Source organism: Furipterus horrens, unplaced genomic scaffold, assembly GCF_987537825.1.
Source record: "Furipterus horrens unplaced genomic scaffold, mFurHor1.1.pri manual_scaffold_17, whole genome shotgun sequence".
NCBI lineage: Eukaryota > Metazoa > Chordata > Mammalia > Chiroptera > Furipteridae > Furipterus > Furipterus horrens.
The window spans coordinates 56,618,775-56,636,449 of record NW_028327187.1 but is presented as its reverse complement, the minus strand read 5'-3'; the positions used below and the strand labels follow the sequence as shown (position 1 = coordinate 56,636,449).

The 17,675-nt window shown below is 39.9% G+C and overlaps 1 protein-coding gene across 2 annotated transcripts in view; it reads right to left on the bottom strand.

Annotated features, from left to right (window-relative positions):
- Positions 1–2,024, bottom strand: part of LOC149991045 (thymosin beta-15A) — a 40,385-nt gene extending 38,361 nt beyond the window's left edge. Inside the window, exons 1-2 of one of the 2 annotated variants that reach the window (XM_090265090.1) lie at positions 1,924–2,024; positions 900–986 (exon numbers count right to left, since the gene is read on the bottom strand). In XM_090265090.1, coding sequence (XP_090121216.1) covers positions 1,925–2,023 — 99 coding nt within the window. In that variant the 5' untranslated portion in view covers position 2,024 and the 3' untranslated portion in view covers positions 900–986; position 1,924. Of the gene's footprint in view, positions 1–899; positions 987–1,923 lie in introns of those variants that run through there. The other variant, XM_090265091.1, reaches the window with a different exon arrangement.
- Positions 2,025–17,675: the final 15,651 nt, after the last annotated feature.

Genomic DNA, 17,675 nt, shown 5'->3' with positions numbered 1-17,675 from the left:
TATGCTTACCACGAACACCAAAAAAGCTTGGTTTGTAAGGCAGTGAATTCTATTCAGGACCCAGAGATTCACTGCTGTGGGCCATTAGCTGATAATAGATATCTGAGTTTATGGTCAATAGAAAACGTGATGTGCTGAAGTGTGTTAGAAATTGCCTCCATCTTTCTTCCCTATCCAATCCCAGCCTTGGCTGCCCACTCCTGTTAAGCCGAAAAGCACTTTTCAGAAACCAAATCTAGCCCTTATTCACCTTGGATCACTTCAGACCCTCTGTTTTCATTCTTTCATTTTTTTGAGATGAGAAGTCTAGCCCACGTGACCTCTTCTCCCATAGGTTCTCAAATTCTGATTCCTACTCTACAGAAAATCACCTAGCATTCTCAAGTCAGGACCCAACTTGATCTACAGAAAAGTGCCATTTCCATGTGACAAACCTGCTAAAACAGCTGTCCTGCACCCCCATTTTTTTCTGGCTAAAGTGTACCCATGTGTAATTCCTAAGACCACCAAGAATGAACAACAGGAACTTTAACATAATGGTTATATGCATTATTTTATTGCCACATTAGAAATGAAAATGAATTGTGAGAAGCTGCAAAATCATGCCACTTCATGAAGATTATGGAGCAAGGAAGGCATCCCTTGTAGATGGTTACAAGTGGCTTATCCTATGGGGGATGCAAGGACCACACATGCAAAGGTCATCAATGGTGACATTATTGGCAGCACCTGCCAGCTATAATTTATGCACCAATGGAAAGTTTAAAAATGTAGGTGATGCAGCATTGGTTACCCCCAACTTCTTAGCCAGGAAACATGGGTGAGGACATCAGGGGATGCCTAAAATCTCTACAACACAAAGTTTTACAAAAAAAAAAAAAAAAAAAAAAGTCCCAAAACCGAAACACTCTGGCAATGTTGACATTTGTTCTCAGGAGAAGACCCTCATTTTATGATGTTTGAACATTCTTTCTCCTGCTGGATAGCTGGGGGTGGGGTGGGGGAAAACAAACACAAAACATAATTAAGAGGGGATTTTCCTAAGATGTTCAGTTTTTTCCATGAAGGCTCTTTGCCAAGTCATTGATGCTGCCAACCTGCTTTAAATTTAGAATACCAAGGCAGTAACCACAAATTCTCAGTCATGTGTGTGTGTGTTTGCATGCACACTTTAATGACTTGAAAATTCATTAGACTTTATTTGAACTTTGGGTTATTTTTTCTCTATTTGAGAGGTAGATTAACACTGCTGCCAATTTTTCCAGTTATTCTGAGAAAAAGGAGCAAGTAAAGCATTTTCTTCAGGTTTATCTGTCACTATACAATTAGGAAGTTATGCCCTTTCAGACAATTTTGATTAACTTTGGAAATTTCAAATAATGCTGACATGACAAAATGTGCCCTTTGGGTTGGAGTTTGTTCCTCACATTTTAAGTCAGAAGGGCAAAAATTATTCCTTTATCTCTGGGAAACTTGAATATATATACCCAAGATCTAAACTGGTTCTATCACTTCATCTTGTTAGCTAGAGAAGGCCATAAGCATAGCTTGCATGGCTCCTTAGGTATGAGATCACATACCCAAATTGCTAGATGCATAAAAATGCTAAATAACCAAAAATTGGACAAATCTAAGATATTTCCATTTCAAGTCCAAAATTCCAAGATTGGATTAAATATGGTTTTCAGTAATTTCCTAACAAAAACTAGGTTTTTTTTATTCACTCCATTACTAGAAGACATATATTGTGAAAACCACTTATGTAGTCAAGGTAAAAAAAATACCTGTTATTTTAAAATGTTACATTAAATACGCTGATATGCTATTGCTTAGTTTGTGGCAGAATTTACTAGAAGGGCTTATTTAATGAATGTATCAATTTTCACCATCGTTTGTCTCAACCAGAAAGCCCCCGTGACTTACTTTACTTTGAGGGGAGAGTATTTTTTTCTTCAATATTAGTTTTCTTCAGTTTTGACCTGTCAAACTTCTCCACTTCAGACAAGTCTGGTTTATCGCTCATCTTGACTACAAAAAGAAATGAAGAAAGAAAAACCTTATCTGATAGAACTATTATTACACTAAGGAGTAACAGGTAATATCAATGTGTATTTTACCCTCAGATTTTTAACAAGAAAACAGAACACATCTCAGTAAAGTCATGTTTTTATTAGAATATATTGAATCCCACATCATCATTATCTCATTTCTGATAGGCGGTAAATGCCATTGGATCAGGATGCAACAGAAACCAAGATGGTCTAGAAATCCAGAACCAGTATGTCTGGCTCTTAAAATCACAGCGGAGGTAAAATGGAGGTGATAGAAACACAAGAGCAGATAGAGAGAGAAGAAAAATAATAAAGAATGGGTTTCATCAGTGAATTTGTAACAGGAGATGGCGCTATTTTATCACCTTCACTTTCTATTTAGTCACTTTAAGGGGAGGACTTTTTTTTTTTTTTTTTTTTGCACACAAAAAAAGATAGCATAAATTGCATTAATTTCTATCAATTTTATCTGTCCAAAGACAGTAGATTAGGGAGCTACAATAAAAGAAGAAGGGATTTAATCCAGTCATAACTAATTATGGGTCTCATAATATCTCCCTGTGTCACTGGTTTGTAAGTGCTGTAAGAAGGTACAGCTAATTAGGGTCAGACCCTAGACTTTAGCAGAATGAGATAAACCAAATAGGGTTGATTTTTATTTTATTTCACCATGTTTTCTCTGCAAAGGAAGAGGCAAGGAGATGAGGTGTCCTGTCACCATTCCAGCTTTGTTCCAGAGAGACTGGTGCGCAGAGCTCTCCTGGGCGTGTCTGACCCCACCCTGGTGGGGGTAATGCACATCTAGTGCTCAGAGTAGAATGGAGAGGCCCCAAGCAGCCGAAAGTCCCAAAATGCTTCCCTTTAGTAGATGTCACCCTAAGTCCCTCCCCTGACCACCAATTAGATGCCATCTCCAGAAGTGAGGAAACAGGGACGTCAAATAAATAATAACAGCCTCGGCTGGTGTGGCTCAGTGGATTGACCGCGAGCTGCGAAACAAAGGGTCGCCAGTTCAATTCTTAGTTAGGGCACATGCCTGGTTGTGGGCCATGTCCGCAGTTCCAGGTGCGTGAGAGGCAGCCACACATTGATGTTCCTCTCCCTCTCTTTCTCCTCCCTTCTCCTCTCTCTAAAAATAAATAAATAAAATATTTTTAAAAATACAGTAAATAATTAACAGCAGGACTGGGTGAATAGGCCAGTTTGTTGGCAGCAGTTTGCTTACATTTTAATTAACTACTACCGTTGTCGGGGGCCCAGACTCACTTATTGGCCTCAAGAGGGAATAAAGTGAAGGGCTAACCTCCAAAGGTCCATTCTGGACCGCACCCAAATTCCTTGCCTTTGAAGCCTCTGACCTGCAGCCACAGTAGACATCATGCTCTGAGGGGCTGCCCCCCTTGGGTCTTCTAGGGACCCATGCAGGAGAACTCGGCTTTGGGCTCAGAAGGTGGCGCCTCAGAAGAAAAAGGTGCGGACTCGCCAGGAGGCACAGCCAAAACACCACTCCCAACCCAGCCTCTCCAGTTCCTGAAGGCCCGACAGTCCCCACCGCACGGCCATCGTGCCCTCTTGTCCCCATAGTCGTGACTCTGGTGGAGCTTTATGTCCTCACCTGAAGGATGGAAGACCTGAAAAAAGGTACACAGCTGTGTGAGAACACTCCACCAAGGTTAGTCTTCCCGCATACAGCCTTGCAGGTTTAAGCAGCGGGGAAGGCGCCACCTCTTACCCCACCCCAGACTTTTACAATTGGCAGGAGGATCCTAGGCCCGCCTTTTCACCTCTTCTACCACTTTAGCCTTGCAGGCCTGAGTTCACTGTTTTCCCTCAAGATCTCACCCACTGAAACAGGGTTTTAATGTCATACAAGATCCACCTCCCCATTCCCGGCCCAAGCCCTGTCTGATTTGCCCAGGAATGGATCGCTGGCAGGCCTGTCCTGCATCTCTTGCTACTTCCTCTTCCCTTCTTCTTCCTAAGTTTACTCTTTCTTCCACTATAGTAGGGGCAAGCAGAAACTTCTTGCCCAGTTAACTTTGAATGTCTGGAACTCCGAGATGCAAGCTGAAAGAGACCTAGGCAGACTTGACTTTTTATAGTCATAGTGCTGCCAACGGATACAGCTCCAGGCCCTTTGTAGTCCCGAACAATAAATTGGACTTACTACACACACAAGGTTACGTATAACATGCAAGGTTTATTTTAAAAAGGTATGTCTCTAAATGAACAAAGTGAAGTGCAGTTAGCGTGATTAGCGTGATTTATAAAGGAAAGTACACTCCTGAGATGGAGCAGATCACCGCCTTTGCCAGCACCGTTGCTGACAAGGAAATGACCCTCTTCTTTCCAAGAGACGTGGGTTTTAAAGGGAGGGGTTTTCTGAAACCCTTTGTCTTGGCAGCAAATGAGCAAAGAGGTGAATTGCTTTGTTTCATTTCGTGGGCTTCTTACTGTGTATGCTTAACCTTAAAACAAAGGCTTGTGCGCAGGCGCCTTTCCCGCAATTCCCTTTGCCCTCTTGGGGTCAAACAGCAATGCTAATTCATTATAATAGCATGATAATTAAGTGGGGTGAAACAGGGGTTAACTACCGCTAAAGCTAGATCCACAGGCTTGATCTCTACCTCAGTGCTAAAAGGCCTTTCCTCACAATCAGGACGCTGGAGGCTGGCCAGCAGCAGCAGAGTTCCTCCATTGCTCTGCTGTGTCCTCCCTTAACTGGAGCCTAAGTATCCTGCCATGAACAAATAGTGGTTTGGAAGCAGTGCTGTGTTGTCTATTTTAATCTTTGGCCAGGTCATAGAGGAAGGTTCCTCATGGAGAAGGTGGACAGTTCAGTGTCATTCATCCCCACAGCTGGACATTTCTCTGATAGTGGTGCTCTCCTATGTAAAAGTCACACTTTCAATTTTCTCAGCCACTGGACATGGTGGTAGATCAGAGGAGAACCTATTGAGACTATTCTTTATATCCCCATCCCTAGTTCTTTGGTTGTCCCACAGGAGACACTAGATAAATACCTGTCTATAGACTGAAGTAATAAATGCATGATAGAGCAGAAATTCTGAACAGCAGCATCACCTAGTGTCTATGTTGAGGAAGAAAAGTGATGATCCAGTAATTACCTGAAAGGACTAAATCTTCAAGATCATTTTCTGAATAAATGGAAATAAGACCATGTCTTTAGCTTGCACCCGATGCTTTCCATTTGGTTCATGTACAATGGTAGAGTTCTGCATAGATCAGCAATCACTCCACAAGGATTTCTCAAGCCTTCCTCACCTCTCTCCATTCTCTTTTCGATACTCTTAGCATATTGTATTAATTTGATAGTTTTATATGTTGGAGAAACTTTTAAAAGAGAGAGACAGACTTATTTGACTACAGTATTCATTGAGTATATACAATGTCCCAGGCATTAAATATAATAAACCAGTTTTTCCACCACTCAAATTTGAATATTTTTACCTTTTGGGTGTATTTGCTTTGCCTTTTAAAAGGAATAAAACATTACAAAAATATTGAGTCATCCTTGGCCTTTGTCTCATGGCCACCCACCTTCCCACTTTCTCATGGACAATCTATTTTGAATGTGAAGTGGAGTTTCAAGCCCATTTTCCTATCACTGCAGATTTATGTGATCTCTGGTTCCAGAAGCAATATGGAGCATTGTGGGAACCAATACTCCAGGTGTAACACTGAATTTCTACATCACTTGGGGTGGACAGAAAAAAATCCCAGTCACCCACCATCCCTTCCCTAACCCAAACTTCAAATCCTACCACTATCTACTTTGAATTCATCAGAACCCATCCAATGATGGTATTTATCCCCATTTGTACCAGTCACCACAAGAACCCCGAGATCCACATGATACCCCTCAACACCTCACAATCTCCATATGACTGTTGACCACATCTCCTCTTCAGTTCACTTATTGCACCCCTCCCCTTCTCCTCAGACGCAATACTCCCTTGATAATTTCTCTACATCTTCAACCTCTTCTCTGACTGTGTCCTTCACTGTCTTTTTCCCTAACAGAAACCAGACTCTTCCCTGAGATTTCTGTGTTCAAGCCCACTCAAGAGAAGCAGGTGATTTTTCTCTCCCATGACCATTATAGCAGAGCCTTGAGTTTGGATAATGTCTTCCTAGTTTCTCATTCTTGCTTTTAGACCATTCCTCTCCCACCTCCCTGAAAACTTCAAGCTTTTGACAGCTTGTTACTAGTTCTCATTGTTTTTTGTCATCTACCAAACTACAGTTTTATCCCCTTATTTCTCAAAGATTTTAGCTCCTGGAATGTGGTCATTCTCAAAGGTAATAGCCCTGTCTTAATTCCTGGTGAGCTCAAAAATGATCCTTCTGATACACTGGCTTATTCAGTTCCTTGAATATTTTTCCTCCATGACACTGTCCTTGGCCCCATATCAGCTCACTCACAGGGCTATACTCTAAGCCTTGTCATAGCAATTATAACAGTCCTTCCATAATCTCAATTCAAACATTCCTCTCTATGACCATTGCCTCCTCTTTTTCCAGGTGACTACCTTTGGTAACCAGACTCCACTATCCTTCAACCTCATCAGATTCTCTAGTGCATTGGCTCTACCAGATTTTCCCCTCCTTCCCTAGCTCAAATTTTATGCTCAGTCTTTGTATTCACTCTTTTTAGATATACCTCCACACACATACACATTCCCTTTTGTTGCTTCCCTGGCAAACTCATAACTCTGGCTAAGTCCAAATACACCCCACAGCCTAAACTCACACAGCTAAACTTGGCTGGAGGAAAATACACAACCACATGACTAATTTCAGTTTAAATTCTATGACCATGAACCTCAATCAGGCCCTTAAAACTGCTGGGCAATAACTCTATGGTTCTCCTGTCCCTTAACTTTCTGACTCATTTTAAAGATTTCATTTATTTATTTTTAGAGAGAGGGGAAGGGAGAGAAAAATAGATAGAGAGCAACATCAATGAGTTGCCTCTTGCTTGGCCCGCAACCCAGGCTTGTGACCAGGAATTGAACCGGCAACCCTTTTGTCCACAGGCTGGCACTCAATCCACTGAGCCACACCAGCCAGGGCTATATTTTGCAAATTGTTTATGCATTCTTATTTTGTTGGTTTACAATAAGTATAACTGGAATAAAATTGAGAAGAAATACTTTTGATACACATGCAATTTGACTGATGGGTCCCATGTATAAAAGAAAGTATCCTATTAGGCAGATTTTCTAAATGTTAAGTACAATATACATACGAGGAGAGACCCCCTCCCCAAAAAGAATTATCTTCTGGAGGGTGGAGCCCTTGTAGTACAGGCTTCCCCCACTAGGTGAATGTTCTAGGGACCCATCTGTATCAGTGTATGAACTGACAATGTGAGAGGCTGTGTTCACCTTCAGTGAGCTTTTTTTTTTCTTTTTTTAAGACTCTTTCAATACTTTTGGCCATTTTATGATGGGTGATTTAGAGTGCATCTACCCACACTGCACTGAGTATTCAGCAGCTTTTGACCAAAAATGGCATGACCTCCATGCCCCACCCTCCCTATTTACCCCATCTTGCCCCAAGTGACTTTTTTTTTTTTTTTGTCCTCAAAGGGAAACATTTTGCTGATGTGGAAGAGATGAAACAAAAAATGTCTAAAGCACTAAAAGGCATCAAAATCGATGAGTTAAAAAACCTTTTGAGCAGTGGAAAAAACATCTCAATACATGTATTGTAGCAAATGGAGAGTACTTTGAAGGGGACTTAAATTTAAACATGTAAGAATAAATGCACATTTTTTAATAAATAAATTCCAGGTTTTTTGGGTCCTCTCTTGTACAAAAAAATTAACATATCTTAAGTGTACATCTTGATGAATGTTCACACAATAAGACAATCATATAACCAGCCTCCAGATCAAAACAAAACATGACCATTACCCCCAGAAGCCTCCATTGTGCCCCCTCTCAGAGACTATGCCCAAGAATGGTAACCCCCTCACCCAACAATTACTTTTGCTTCTTTAGTAATTTAAGTAAATGGAATCATCCAATATATGCTCCCATGTCTAGCTTCTTTTACTCAACATTAGGTTTGTGAGATTTATAACAACACATACATGTTGTCATGTGTATTTGTAGTTTGTTCTTCTTTCTGTACCACATTTCAATGTATGAGTATACCACAAAGATTAAATAAGAATCATTTTACTGTTGATGGACATTTGGGATTTTTTTTCCAATTTGGCACTATTACAAACAGTACTGTTGTGAGTGTATTTATATATGTTTTTTAGTGAACATATATATGCATTTTTCTTGGGCATATACCATGAAGTAGAATTGCTGGTCATAAGACATACATATGTTCAGCTTCAGTAGATGTAGACAAGTGATTTTCTAAAAAGTTTGTACCAATCATTGCTTGTCCTTTGACCATAACTTTGTTTCTTATGTTTTTTTTATATTTACATTTTTTATTGTTGTTCTATTACAGTTGCCCCAAATTTCCCCATTTGCTTTCCACTGCCTCAAAGACCCCTTGCTCCCACTTCCACAGTCAATGCCCACCCAGTTGTCCATGTCCATGGCTCATTTATACATGTTCCTTGACTAGACACTTCCCCTTCTTTCTCCCCTTTTCCTCTGGTCACCTCCCCCATCCCCTCTGGTCACTGTAAGTCTGTTCCTTATTTCCAAGCCTCTGGTTCTTTTACTAATTTGTTTTGTTCATTAGGTTCTTCTTATAGGTGAAGTCATATGGTATTTGTCTTTTACCACCTGGGTTATTTCACTTAGCATAATACTCTCCAGATCCATTCATGCTGTCACAAAAGGTAGGAGTTCCTTCTTTCTTTCTGCTGCATAGTATTTCATTGTGTAAATGTACCAGTTTTTTGATCCATTTATTTACTGATGGGCACTTAGGCTGTTTCCAGCACTTGGCTATTGTAAATAACACTTTTATGAACATAGGGGTGTATAGGTTCTTTTGAATTGGTGTTTCAGGGTTCTTAGGGTATAATCACAGTAGTGGAATTGCTGGATCAAAAAGCAGTTCCATTTTTAGTTTTCTGAGGAAATTCCATACTGTTTTCCACAGTGGTTGCACCAGTCTGCATTCTTACCAAAAGTGTACTAGGGTTCCCTTTTCTCCACATCCTCTCCAGCACTTTTTATTTGTTGATTGGTTAATGAAGGCCATTCTGACTGGTGTGAGGTGATATCTCATTGTGATTTTAATTTTCATCTCTCTGATGGCTAGTGATATTCAGCATCCTTTCTATCCTTGTGGGCCCTCTGTATGTCCTCCTTTGAGAAGTGTCTGTGCAGGTCTTTTGCCCATTTTTTAATTGGGATATCTGAAAATTTACTGCCTATGTTTTTCTCTAGGACTTCTATGGTGTCATGACTTACATTTAAGTCTTTTATCCATCTTGAGTTTATTCTAGTGTATGGTGTAAGATGGTGGTCTAGTTTCATTTTTTTTTTTTTTTTGCATGTACCCGGCCAGATCTCCCAACACCATTTGTTGAAGAAGGTATTTTTACTCCATTATATTCTCCTTCCCCTTTGTCAAATATTAATTGACCATAGAGACCTGGGTTTATTTCTTGGCTCTTATTCTGTTCCATTAATCTATGTGTCTGTTCTTAGGTCAGTACTAGAGTGTTTTGATTACAGTGACCTTGTAACATAGTTTGATATCAGGTATTGTGACCCCTCCTACTTTGTTCTGCTTTCTCAAGATTGCTGAGGTTATTTGGGGTTGTTATTGGGTTCCATATAAATTTTTGAAATATTTATTCTAATTCTGTGAAATATGTTCTTGTTATTTTAATAGAGATTGCATTAAATTTATAGATAGCTTTGGGTAGTATGGACATTTTAATGATGATAATTCTTCCAATCCGTAAACACAGTATATGCTTCCATTTATTTGTATCTTCCCTAATGTCTTTCTTCAGTGTCCTGTAGTTTTCTGAGTACAGATCATTTACCTCCTTGGTTAAGTTTATTCCTAGGTACTTTATTTTTCTTGTTGTTATAGTAAATGGGATTTTTCCCCCCTAGTTTCTGTTTCTGATAGTTCGGTGTTGGTATACAAATAATGCCTTCAATTTCTGCATATTGATTTTATATCCTACTATTTTGCCAAATTCACTTACTAGGTCAAGTTTTTTTTTTTTTTTTTTTTTGGTGGAGCCTATAGAGTTTTTTATGTACACTGTCATGCCATCTGCAAATAGTGATAGTTTTACTTTCTCTTTTACAATTTGGATGCCTTTTGTTTTCCTTATCTGATCACTGTGGCTAGAACTTCCAATAACATGTTGAATAGAAGTGGTGAAAGTGTACATCCTTGTCTTGTTCCTGATCTTAGGGGGAAAGCTTTTAGCTTTTGCGAGTTGAGTATGATGTTGGCTTCAGGTTTCTCTTATATGGCCTTTATTATGTTGAGATATGCTCCCTCTATTCCACTTTGCTGAGTAGTTTGATCATAAATGGTGCGTATTTTATCATTTTTAGCATCTATTGATATGATCATGTGATTTTTATTTTTCATTTTGTTTATGTGGTGTATTGTGTTTTTTGATTTGTGAATATTATACCAACCTTGCATCCCTGGAATGAACTCCACTTCATCATGGTGTATGATCTTTTTAATGTATTGCTGGATCCAGTTTGTCAATATTTTGTTGAGGATTTTAGCATCTATGTTCATCAGTGATATTAGCCCGTGGTTTTCTTTCTTTGTTGTGTCTTTATCTGGCTTGGAATTAGGATAATATTGGCCTTATAGAAAGAGATTGGGAGTCTTCCCACTTTTTGAATTTTTTGGAATAGTTTGAGAAGGAAAGAAGTTAGTTCTTCCCTAAATGTTTGGTAAAATTTCCCTGTGAAGCCATCCGGTCCAAGTATTTTGTGTGCTGTTTTTTTTTTTTTTTAAATTACTGCTTCAATTTCACTAGTTGTTATCAGTCTACTCAAGCTTTCTGCTTTTTCTTGATTCAGTTTTGGAAGATTATGTGTTCTAGAAATTTGTCTATTTTGCCCATGTTGTGAAATTTCTTGGCATGTAGTTGTTCATAGTAATTTCTGAAAATCCTTTGTATTTCTGTGTTATTAGTTGTAATTTCTCCTCTTTTGTTTGTCATTTTATTTATCAGGGTCGTCTCTCTTTCTTTCTTGATGAGTCTCAGTTAAAGGCTTGTCAATTTTGTTTATATTTTCAAAGAACCAGCTCTTCGATTTATTGATTCTTTTAATTCTTGTTTTAATTTCTATAATATGTCAGTTAACTCTGCTATGATCTTGATTATTTCCTTCCTTGTACTTGTTCTTGGATCTTTTCATTCTTGTTCCCCTAGTTATTGTAGATATAGCAGTAGGTTGTTTATTTGAAATTTTTGTACTTAAAAAAAATAATTTATTTATTTATTTACTTATTTTTAGAGACAGGGGAAAGGAGAAAGAGAGGAAGAAAAACATCACTGTGTGTTTGCCTCTCACTCACGCCCCCAACTGGGGACCTGATGTGCAACTTAGTCATGTACCCTGACTGGGAATCGAACCAGTGACACTTGGTTCGCAGGCTGACGCTCAATCCACTGAGCCACAGCAGCCAGGGGTGAAATTTTTTTACTTTTTTAAAGGTAGGTCTATAATACGATGACCTTCCCTCTGAGGACTAGCTTAGCTGTGTCCCATAGTTTTGGGGATATTGTGTGTTCATTTTCATTTGTTTCCAGAAACTTTTTATTCTTCTTTCATCTCATTGTTAACCCACTCATAATCTAATAGCATGTTATTCAATCTCCATGAATTTGAATGTTTTTGAGGTTTTTTCGCCTTAAGATTGGTTTCTAGTCTCAAGCCATTGTGATCCAAGAAAATGCTTGATATAATTTCAATTTTCTTGAATTTGTTGAGGCCTGGTTTGTGTCATACCATGTGGTCTATCTTTCAGAATGATCCATGTGCATTTGAAAAGAATGTATATTTTGCTTCTTTGGGGTAAAAGGTTCTGTATATATCAATTAAGTCCATTTAGTCTAGAGTGTGGCTCAGTGTCACAATATCCTTGTTGTTTATTTGCTTGGAATATCTATCGATTGTTGACAATGATGTGTTAAAATCCCATACTATGAGTGTGTTGCTGTCAATCTCTTTCTTGAGCTCCTACAAGATTTCCCTTATATATTTGGGTGCTCCTATTTTGGCTCCTTATATGTTTACAAGGATTATAGCTTCTTGATGGATTCTTAAGTATTATTATGAAGTGTCCTTCTCTGTCTCTTTTTATGCCCTTTATTTTGAAGTATATTTTGTCTAATGCCCTGGCTGGTTTAGCTCAGTGGATTGAGCGTCGGCCTGCGAGCTAAGTGTCGCTGGTTCGATCTTCCAGTCAGGGTACATCAGAGAAGGAAAACTCTGACTCCAAAAAACCTCCGCTGCCTTGCGGCATACCTCTTCAGGGGAAAGGCTAAGGGAGTAAACCCCGACAGAAAATCCGGAGCCGGAGTCCCTAAGGCGGTTTGACGTTGTAGTCAACACCGGCAACTCCTGCGGCGCACCTGAACCCAAGCTGTATCGACTCCGTCTTTCCCTTGGACCCTTCAGCTGCGAAGAGAGGGGGGGTCTGCTGCATGGGCAACAGCAGACCCTCCATATTACCCTGCCCAGGCTCTGTAGCTTCAGCGTCATCACAAGATGTCGATTCAACACGGGAGGAGACAGATACCATGTCACTCCCGAGTCGGACTGCACAGCCATTCTCGGCGGTGCAGATAGACTCTTAAGAAGCTACACCATCGTCTCTCGAGACGGACGGCTGCCGATTTTGTCTAAGCATTGCTATCCAGCCTTTTTTTTCATGTCCAGTTGCTTGGAGTATTTTTCTCCATCCCTTCACTTTCAGACTACATATATCTCTTTTTCTGAGGTGGGTCTCTTGTAGAAAACATATATTCAGGTCATGTTCTCTTATCCATTCAGCTACCCTATGTCTTTTAATTGGAGAATTTAATGCACTTACATTTAAGGTTATTACCAATACATACTTACTCATTGCCATTTTTCCTTTTGTACCTCTGCCCCCCCCCATATTATTAAAACAGTCCATTTAACATCACTTTAAATGCTGGTTCGGTGGAGATGTATTCTTTTAGCTTTCTTTTTTTTCCCCTGGGAAACTCCTTATTCGCCTTCTATGTTAAATGAGAGCATTTCTTAGTAGAGCAGTCTTAGTTGCAGGCCTTTGCTGTTCATTACTTGGAATAATTCATGCTAATCCCTTCTGGCTTGTAGTGTTTCCATTGCAAAATCTGCTGATAGCCTTATCAGAGCTCCCTTGTATGTTAGCAGCTGCTTCTCCCTTGCTGCCTTTAAGATTCTCTTTGAATTTTGCCATTTTATTTATGATATGTCTTGGAGTGGGCCTCTGTGTTGATTTTGATTGGGACCTTCTGTGCTTCCTGGACTTGCATGACTTTTTCTCTCATCAAGTTAAGAAAGTTTTCTGTCATTACTTTTTCAAAAAGATTTTCTATCCCTTGTTCCTCTTCTTCTCCTTTTGGTATCTCTATGATATAGATATTATTCTGTTTTCATGTTGCCCTGCAGATCCCTTAACCCCTCATCATTCTTGTTAAGTCTTTTAAAAATTTTGTTGCTCTGTCTGGGAATTTTTTTTTACCTTGTCCTCCAGATCGATGATCCAATCCTCTGTTTCATCTAGCCTGCTTTTAATTCCTTTTACTGTGTCCTTAATTTTAGAATTTGTATTCTTTATTTCCTCCCGGCTCTTACTGATAGTTTCTATGTCCTTTTTCATGCTGGTGTATTTCACAGTAAATTCCCCGCAGCTTTCCTGGAGTTCTTTGTAGTTCTTACTGAGCGCCTTGAGCATCCTTATAAGCATTATTTTGACTTCAGTGTCTGATAGTTTGCATGGCTCTATTTAATTCAGCACTCTTTCTGGGGATTTTCCTTTCCTTTGATTGGGGGTTGTTTCTGTGTCTCTCCATTTCTGTTGACTGTTCTTGTTTCTGCGTCTTAGATTAATCTGCTTTGCCTATCTGTCTTTATGGTATGACTTTCTGTGGAAGGAGACCTGTGGGACTCAGTGGTGCAGTCTCCTAGATCACTTGAGCTTGGTGCTCTTGAGATGTCCTTTATGCTGTTTATGTGGGCTCTCTGGCTGTAATTAGGTTTTGGTTGTTGTTGGGTCATTCTTTGGTGAGTCTTTCCCTCCAGCTGGCTGAGAGTCACTTTGCCCACTATGTCTTGTATGCTATTGTACAAGTGCTTCAAGAACAAAAACAAACAGTCCAAGAAAGAGACCCATGCCTGCAAAAATAACCTCCACCCACAATCACCCTATCAATGGCATATGAGCCAGTATTAATAAAGGTGTAAAGAAAGTAAGGCTATTATATGAAAGGAAAAATAAATACGAGATGACTAACTGAAAGAAAAATTATTTTGAGAGGGTAGAGCGAGGATCAATAATAAGAGTAAGGAATAGGAACAAAGCAATGAGAGAAAAAAAGTAAATTTATACAGTAAATTTTAAAAGGTAGGGAAGAAGGAGGAATGAAGTAAGAGAAGAGAAGCATGTAGTATTAGGTTTAAACAGAAATATATAGATATATGGAGGGAGAGAGAGAGAACAAAAATTAGAAAAGAAAATTAGGTATCAAATTGGAGGAAAAGATCCACTACAGTGCTATCGACAGCCAATGAACAAAGATTAATATATGTGGGATGGGAATAAGAGGAAAAAAAGAAATAAAATCTTAAGAGATATCTAGAAGAAAGGGAAGTGATTTTGAGGTGATAGAGGGAGAAGAAATACTAAGAGTGAGGAATGAAAAGTAGGCTAAGATGGGAAAAAATACGATTAAAAAAAAGAAAGAAAGAAATGGCAGGAGGAAAGCAGAATGGAGTAGGAGAGGGGAACAGTAAAATTCGAGATCTGAATTACAAAAATAATGAAGATCTAGGAATAAAATTGAAGAAATGCAACAACTACCACCATATCCACAACCAATGAGCAAAAATTGATAAAGATGGGGAGAAAATAAGGGTATTTTAAGAACAAGAAAAAAAATGTGAGATGAATGATGACAAGAAAAATGGTTTTGAGAGACTGGAGAGGGGAGAAAGAGTAAAAGTGCAAAATGGAAACAAGTCGTAGCAAGAGAGAAAATAGAATTTAAAACAAAAATAAGAAGAGGAAATAAGAAGGCAAAATGGAGTAAGAGAAGGGAAGAGTGAAATATGAGATTTGAAATAAAGTATAATATAATAACTAGTGACCCAATAGGCACAGATTTGAAGGACAAGAAATGGATATTAAAAAGTTGTGCAGGCCCTGGCTGGTGTGGCTCAGTGGACTGAGGGCTGGCCTGCAAACCAAAGAGTTGCTGGTTCAATTCCCAGTCAGGGCACATGCATGGGTTGCTGGCCAGGTCCCCAGTTGGGGGTGTGCAAGAGGCAACCACACATTGATGTTTCCCTCTCCTTCTCCTTCCCTTCCCCTCTCTCTAAAAATAAATAAATAAAATATTTAAAAAATATTTTAACAGGCTGTGCTGCAGAGACAATAACACAAAGCATGAAGAAGACTATGGTGGAATTCATCTCATTATCATCTGGTTTTTACCACTGTCTTCTCTTTCTGTATCTGCCACTGGTGTTGTCAGATCGTGTCCCAGCCTGGACCTAGGCAGCCTGTTTGAGACTACCAGTGATCCACAGTCTGTAGCTGTCTCCTTCAGTTGTTAGTCACTCTGTAATCAGCAGTCAGGCTGAAGCTCCACATAGTGAGGCAGAGTAATTCCTGTGGGCGGGGCCATTGGTTCTCCTTAGGTTGATGCCACTTGGAGAGGAGTGCTTTGCCCAAGAAAGATAGCTCCATCAGTATGGGGAATCAGTTAGCACAGGAATCCCATCTGCTGTTCCCTCAGTTCTCTCCCTAAAGCCACTTTCCCCAGACTTTCCTCAAGTGTCTTGTGTCCACTCTGCCCTCCCTCTGCTGGACCCAAGGGTAAGTGGCTGCAAATGAAATTTTATGCATTGGCCACTTTTCACAACTGGATGTTATCTGGGTTCCTTTCTGGCTCTGATGCTGTAGGCTGGGGATGCAAGCTTGGGGTTTAGACCCCACACTTCTTGGGGAGAATCCCTCAGGCACTGACATTTCCCTCTGGAACTTCAGCTGCCACCCATGGGAGCCTAGCCAGTCCTCTCAAGTCTTCTATGAACCCCATACCAGCCATGTTGTTGTTGAAGTGGTTTCTTCTATTTGCCTGTGGTTATCAGAGAAGGAAAACTCTGATTCCAAAAAACCTCCGCTGCCTTGCAGCATACCTCTTCAGGGGAAAGGCTAAGGGAGTAAACCCTGACAGAAAATCTGGAGCCGGAGTCCCTAAGGCGGTTTGACGTTGTAGTCAACACCGGCAACTCCTGCGGCGCACCTGAAGCCAAGCTGTATTGACTCCGTCTTTCCCTTGGATCCTTCAGCTGCGAAGAGAGGGGGGGTCTGCTGCATGGGCAACAGCAGACCCTCCATATCACCCTGCCCAGGCTCTGTAGCTTCAGCTTCACTGGAGAGGACACTCCAGTGTCATCGCAAGATGTCGATTCAACACGGGAGGAGACAGATACCGTGTCACTCCCGAGTCGGACTGCACAGCCATTCTCAGCGGTGCAGATAGACTCTTAAGAAGCTACACCATCATCTCTCGAGACGGACGGCTGCCGAACGAACGAACGATAAGGCTTCTCTCCAGCTATTGTTCAGTTGGTTATTCCAGATGATTCCTCCACAATTTAGTTGTAATTCCAGATTGGTCCTGAGAGAAGGTTAGTGTAGTTTCCACTTACTCCTCTACCATCTTGGATCTCTGTTTCTTATGTCTTTTATTACATAATTTTCATGGAACCAGCTGTATCAATTTTGTCGTTCAAAACTGTGTTTTGGATTTTGTTCAGGAAATTCTCCTCTACTCTGAGGACGTTGTGATTTTTTTTCTGTATTTCTAATTGGTTTTAATTTTTGACTGTTTCCTTCTGGTCTTTTACACATATAGACTTCCTTTTTTATAAGGAATGGATTTAGAGTTTTTTCTGTAAAGAAGACCAATTTTCAATCATACTTATTAAATTATCAATCCTTTCTTCGCCCCTTTGCAGTGTCACATCTTTCATATACCCATTTCCCATATATGTCTTTTCCAATATTGTAATCGATTTGTCAAGTTTCACACACACAAAAAATGGGCCTGCTAATATTTTGATTGGAATGTTTTTAGATTTATGAATTCATTTGATAAGAATTGCTAACTTACTGACATGAAGTCTTCCCATGCATGTATACAGTATTTTGGGGAGAGACAGTCCACCATGGGTCCTGAACATCTTTGCATGTTCTCTTTATGCCAAAAATGCAAGTTCTGAGGAATATTTACATTTACCTGAGCATTTTCTCATGGTCATGTTTGCAATGAGCAACCCTGAGGGATAAGGAAACATCTCCCCATAGGAAAAGTACAGGCTTGCTTCTGTTTTCTATAAAAGCAGTGAAACCTCACTGTCACTGTTCCTCTCCTAGAAC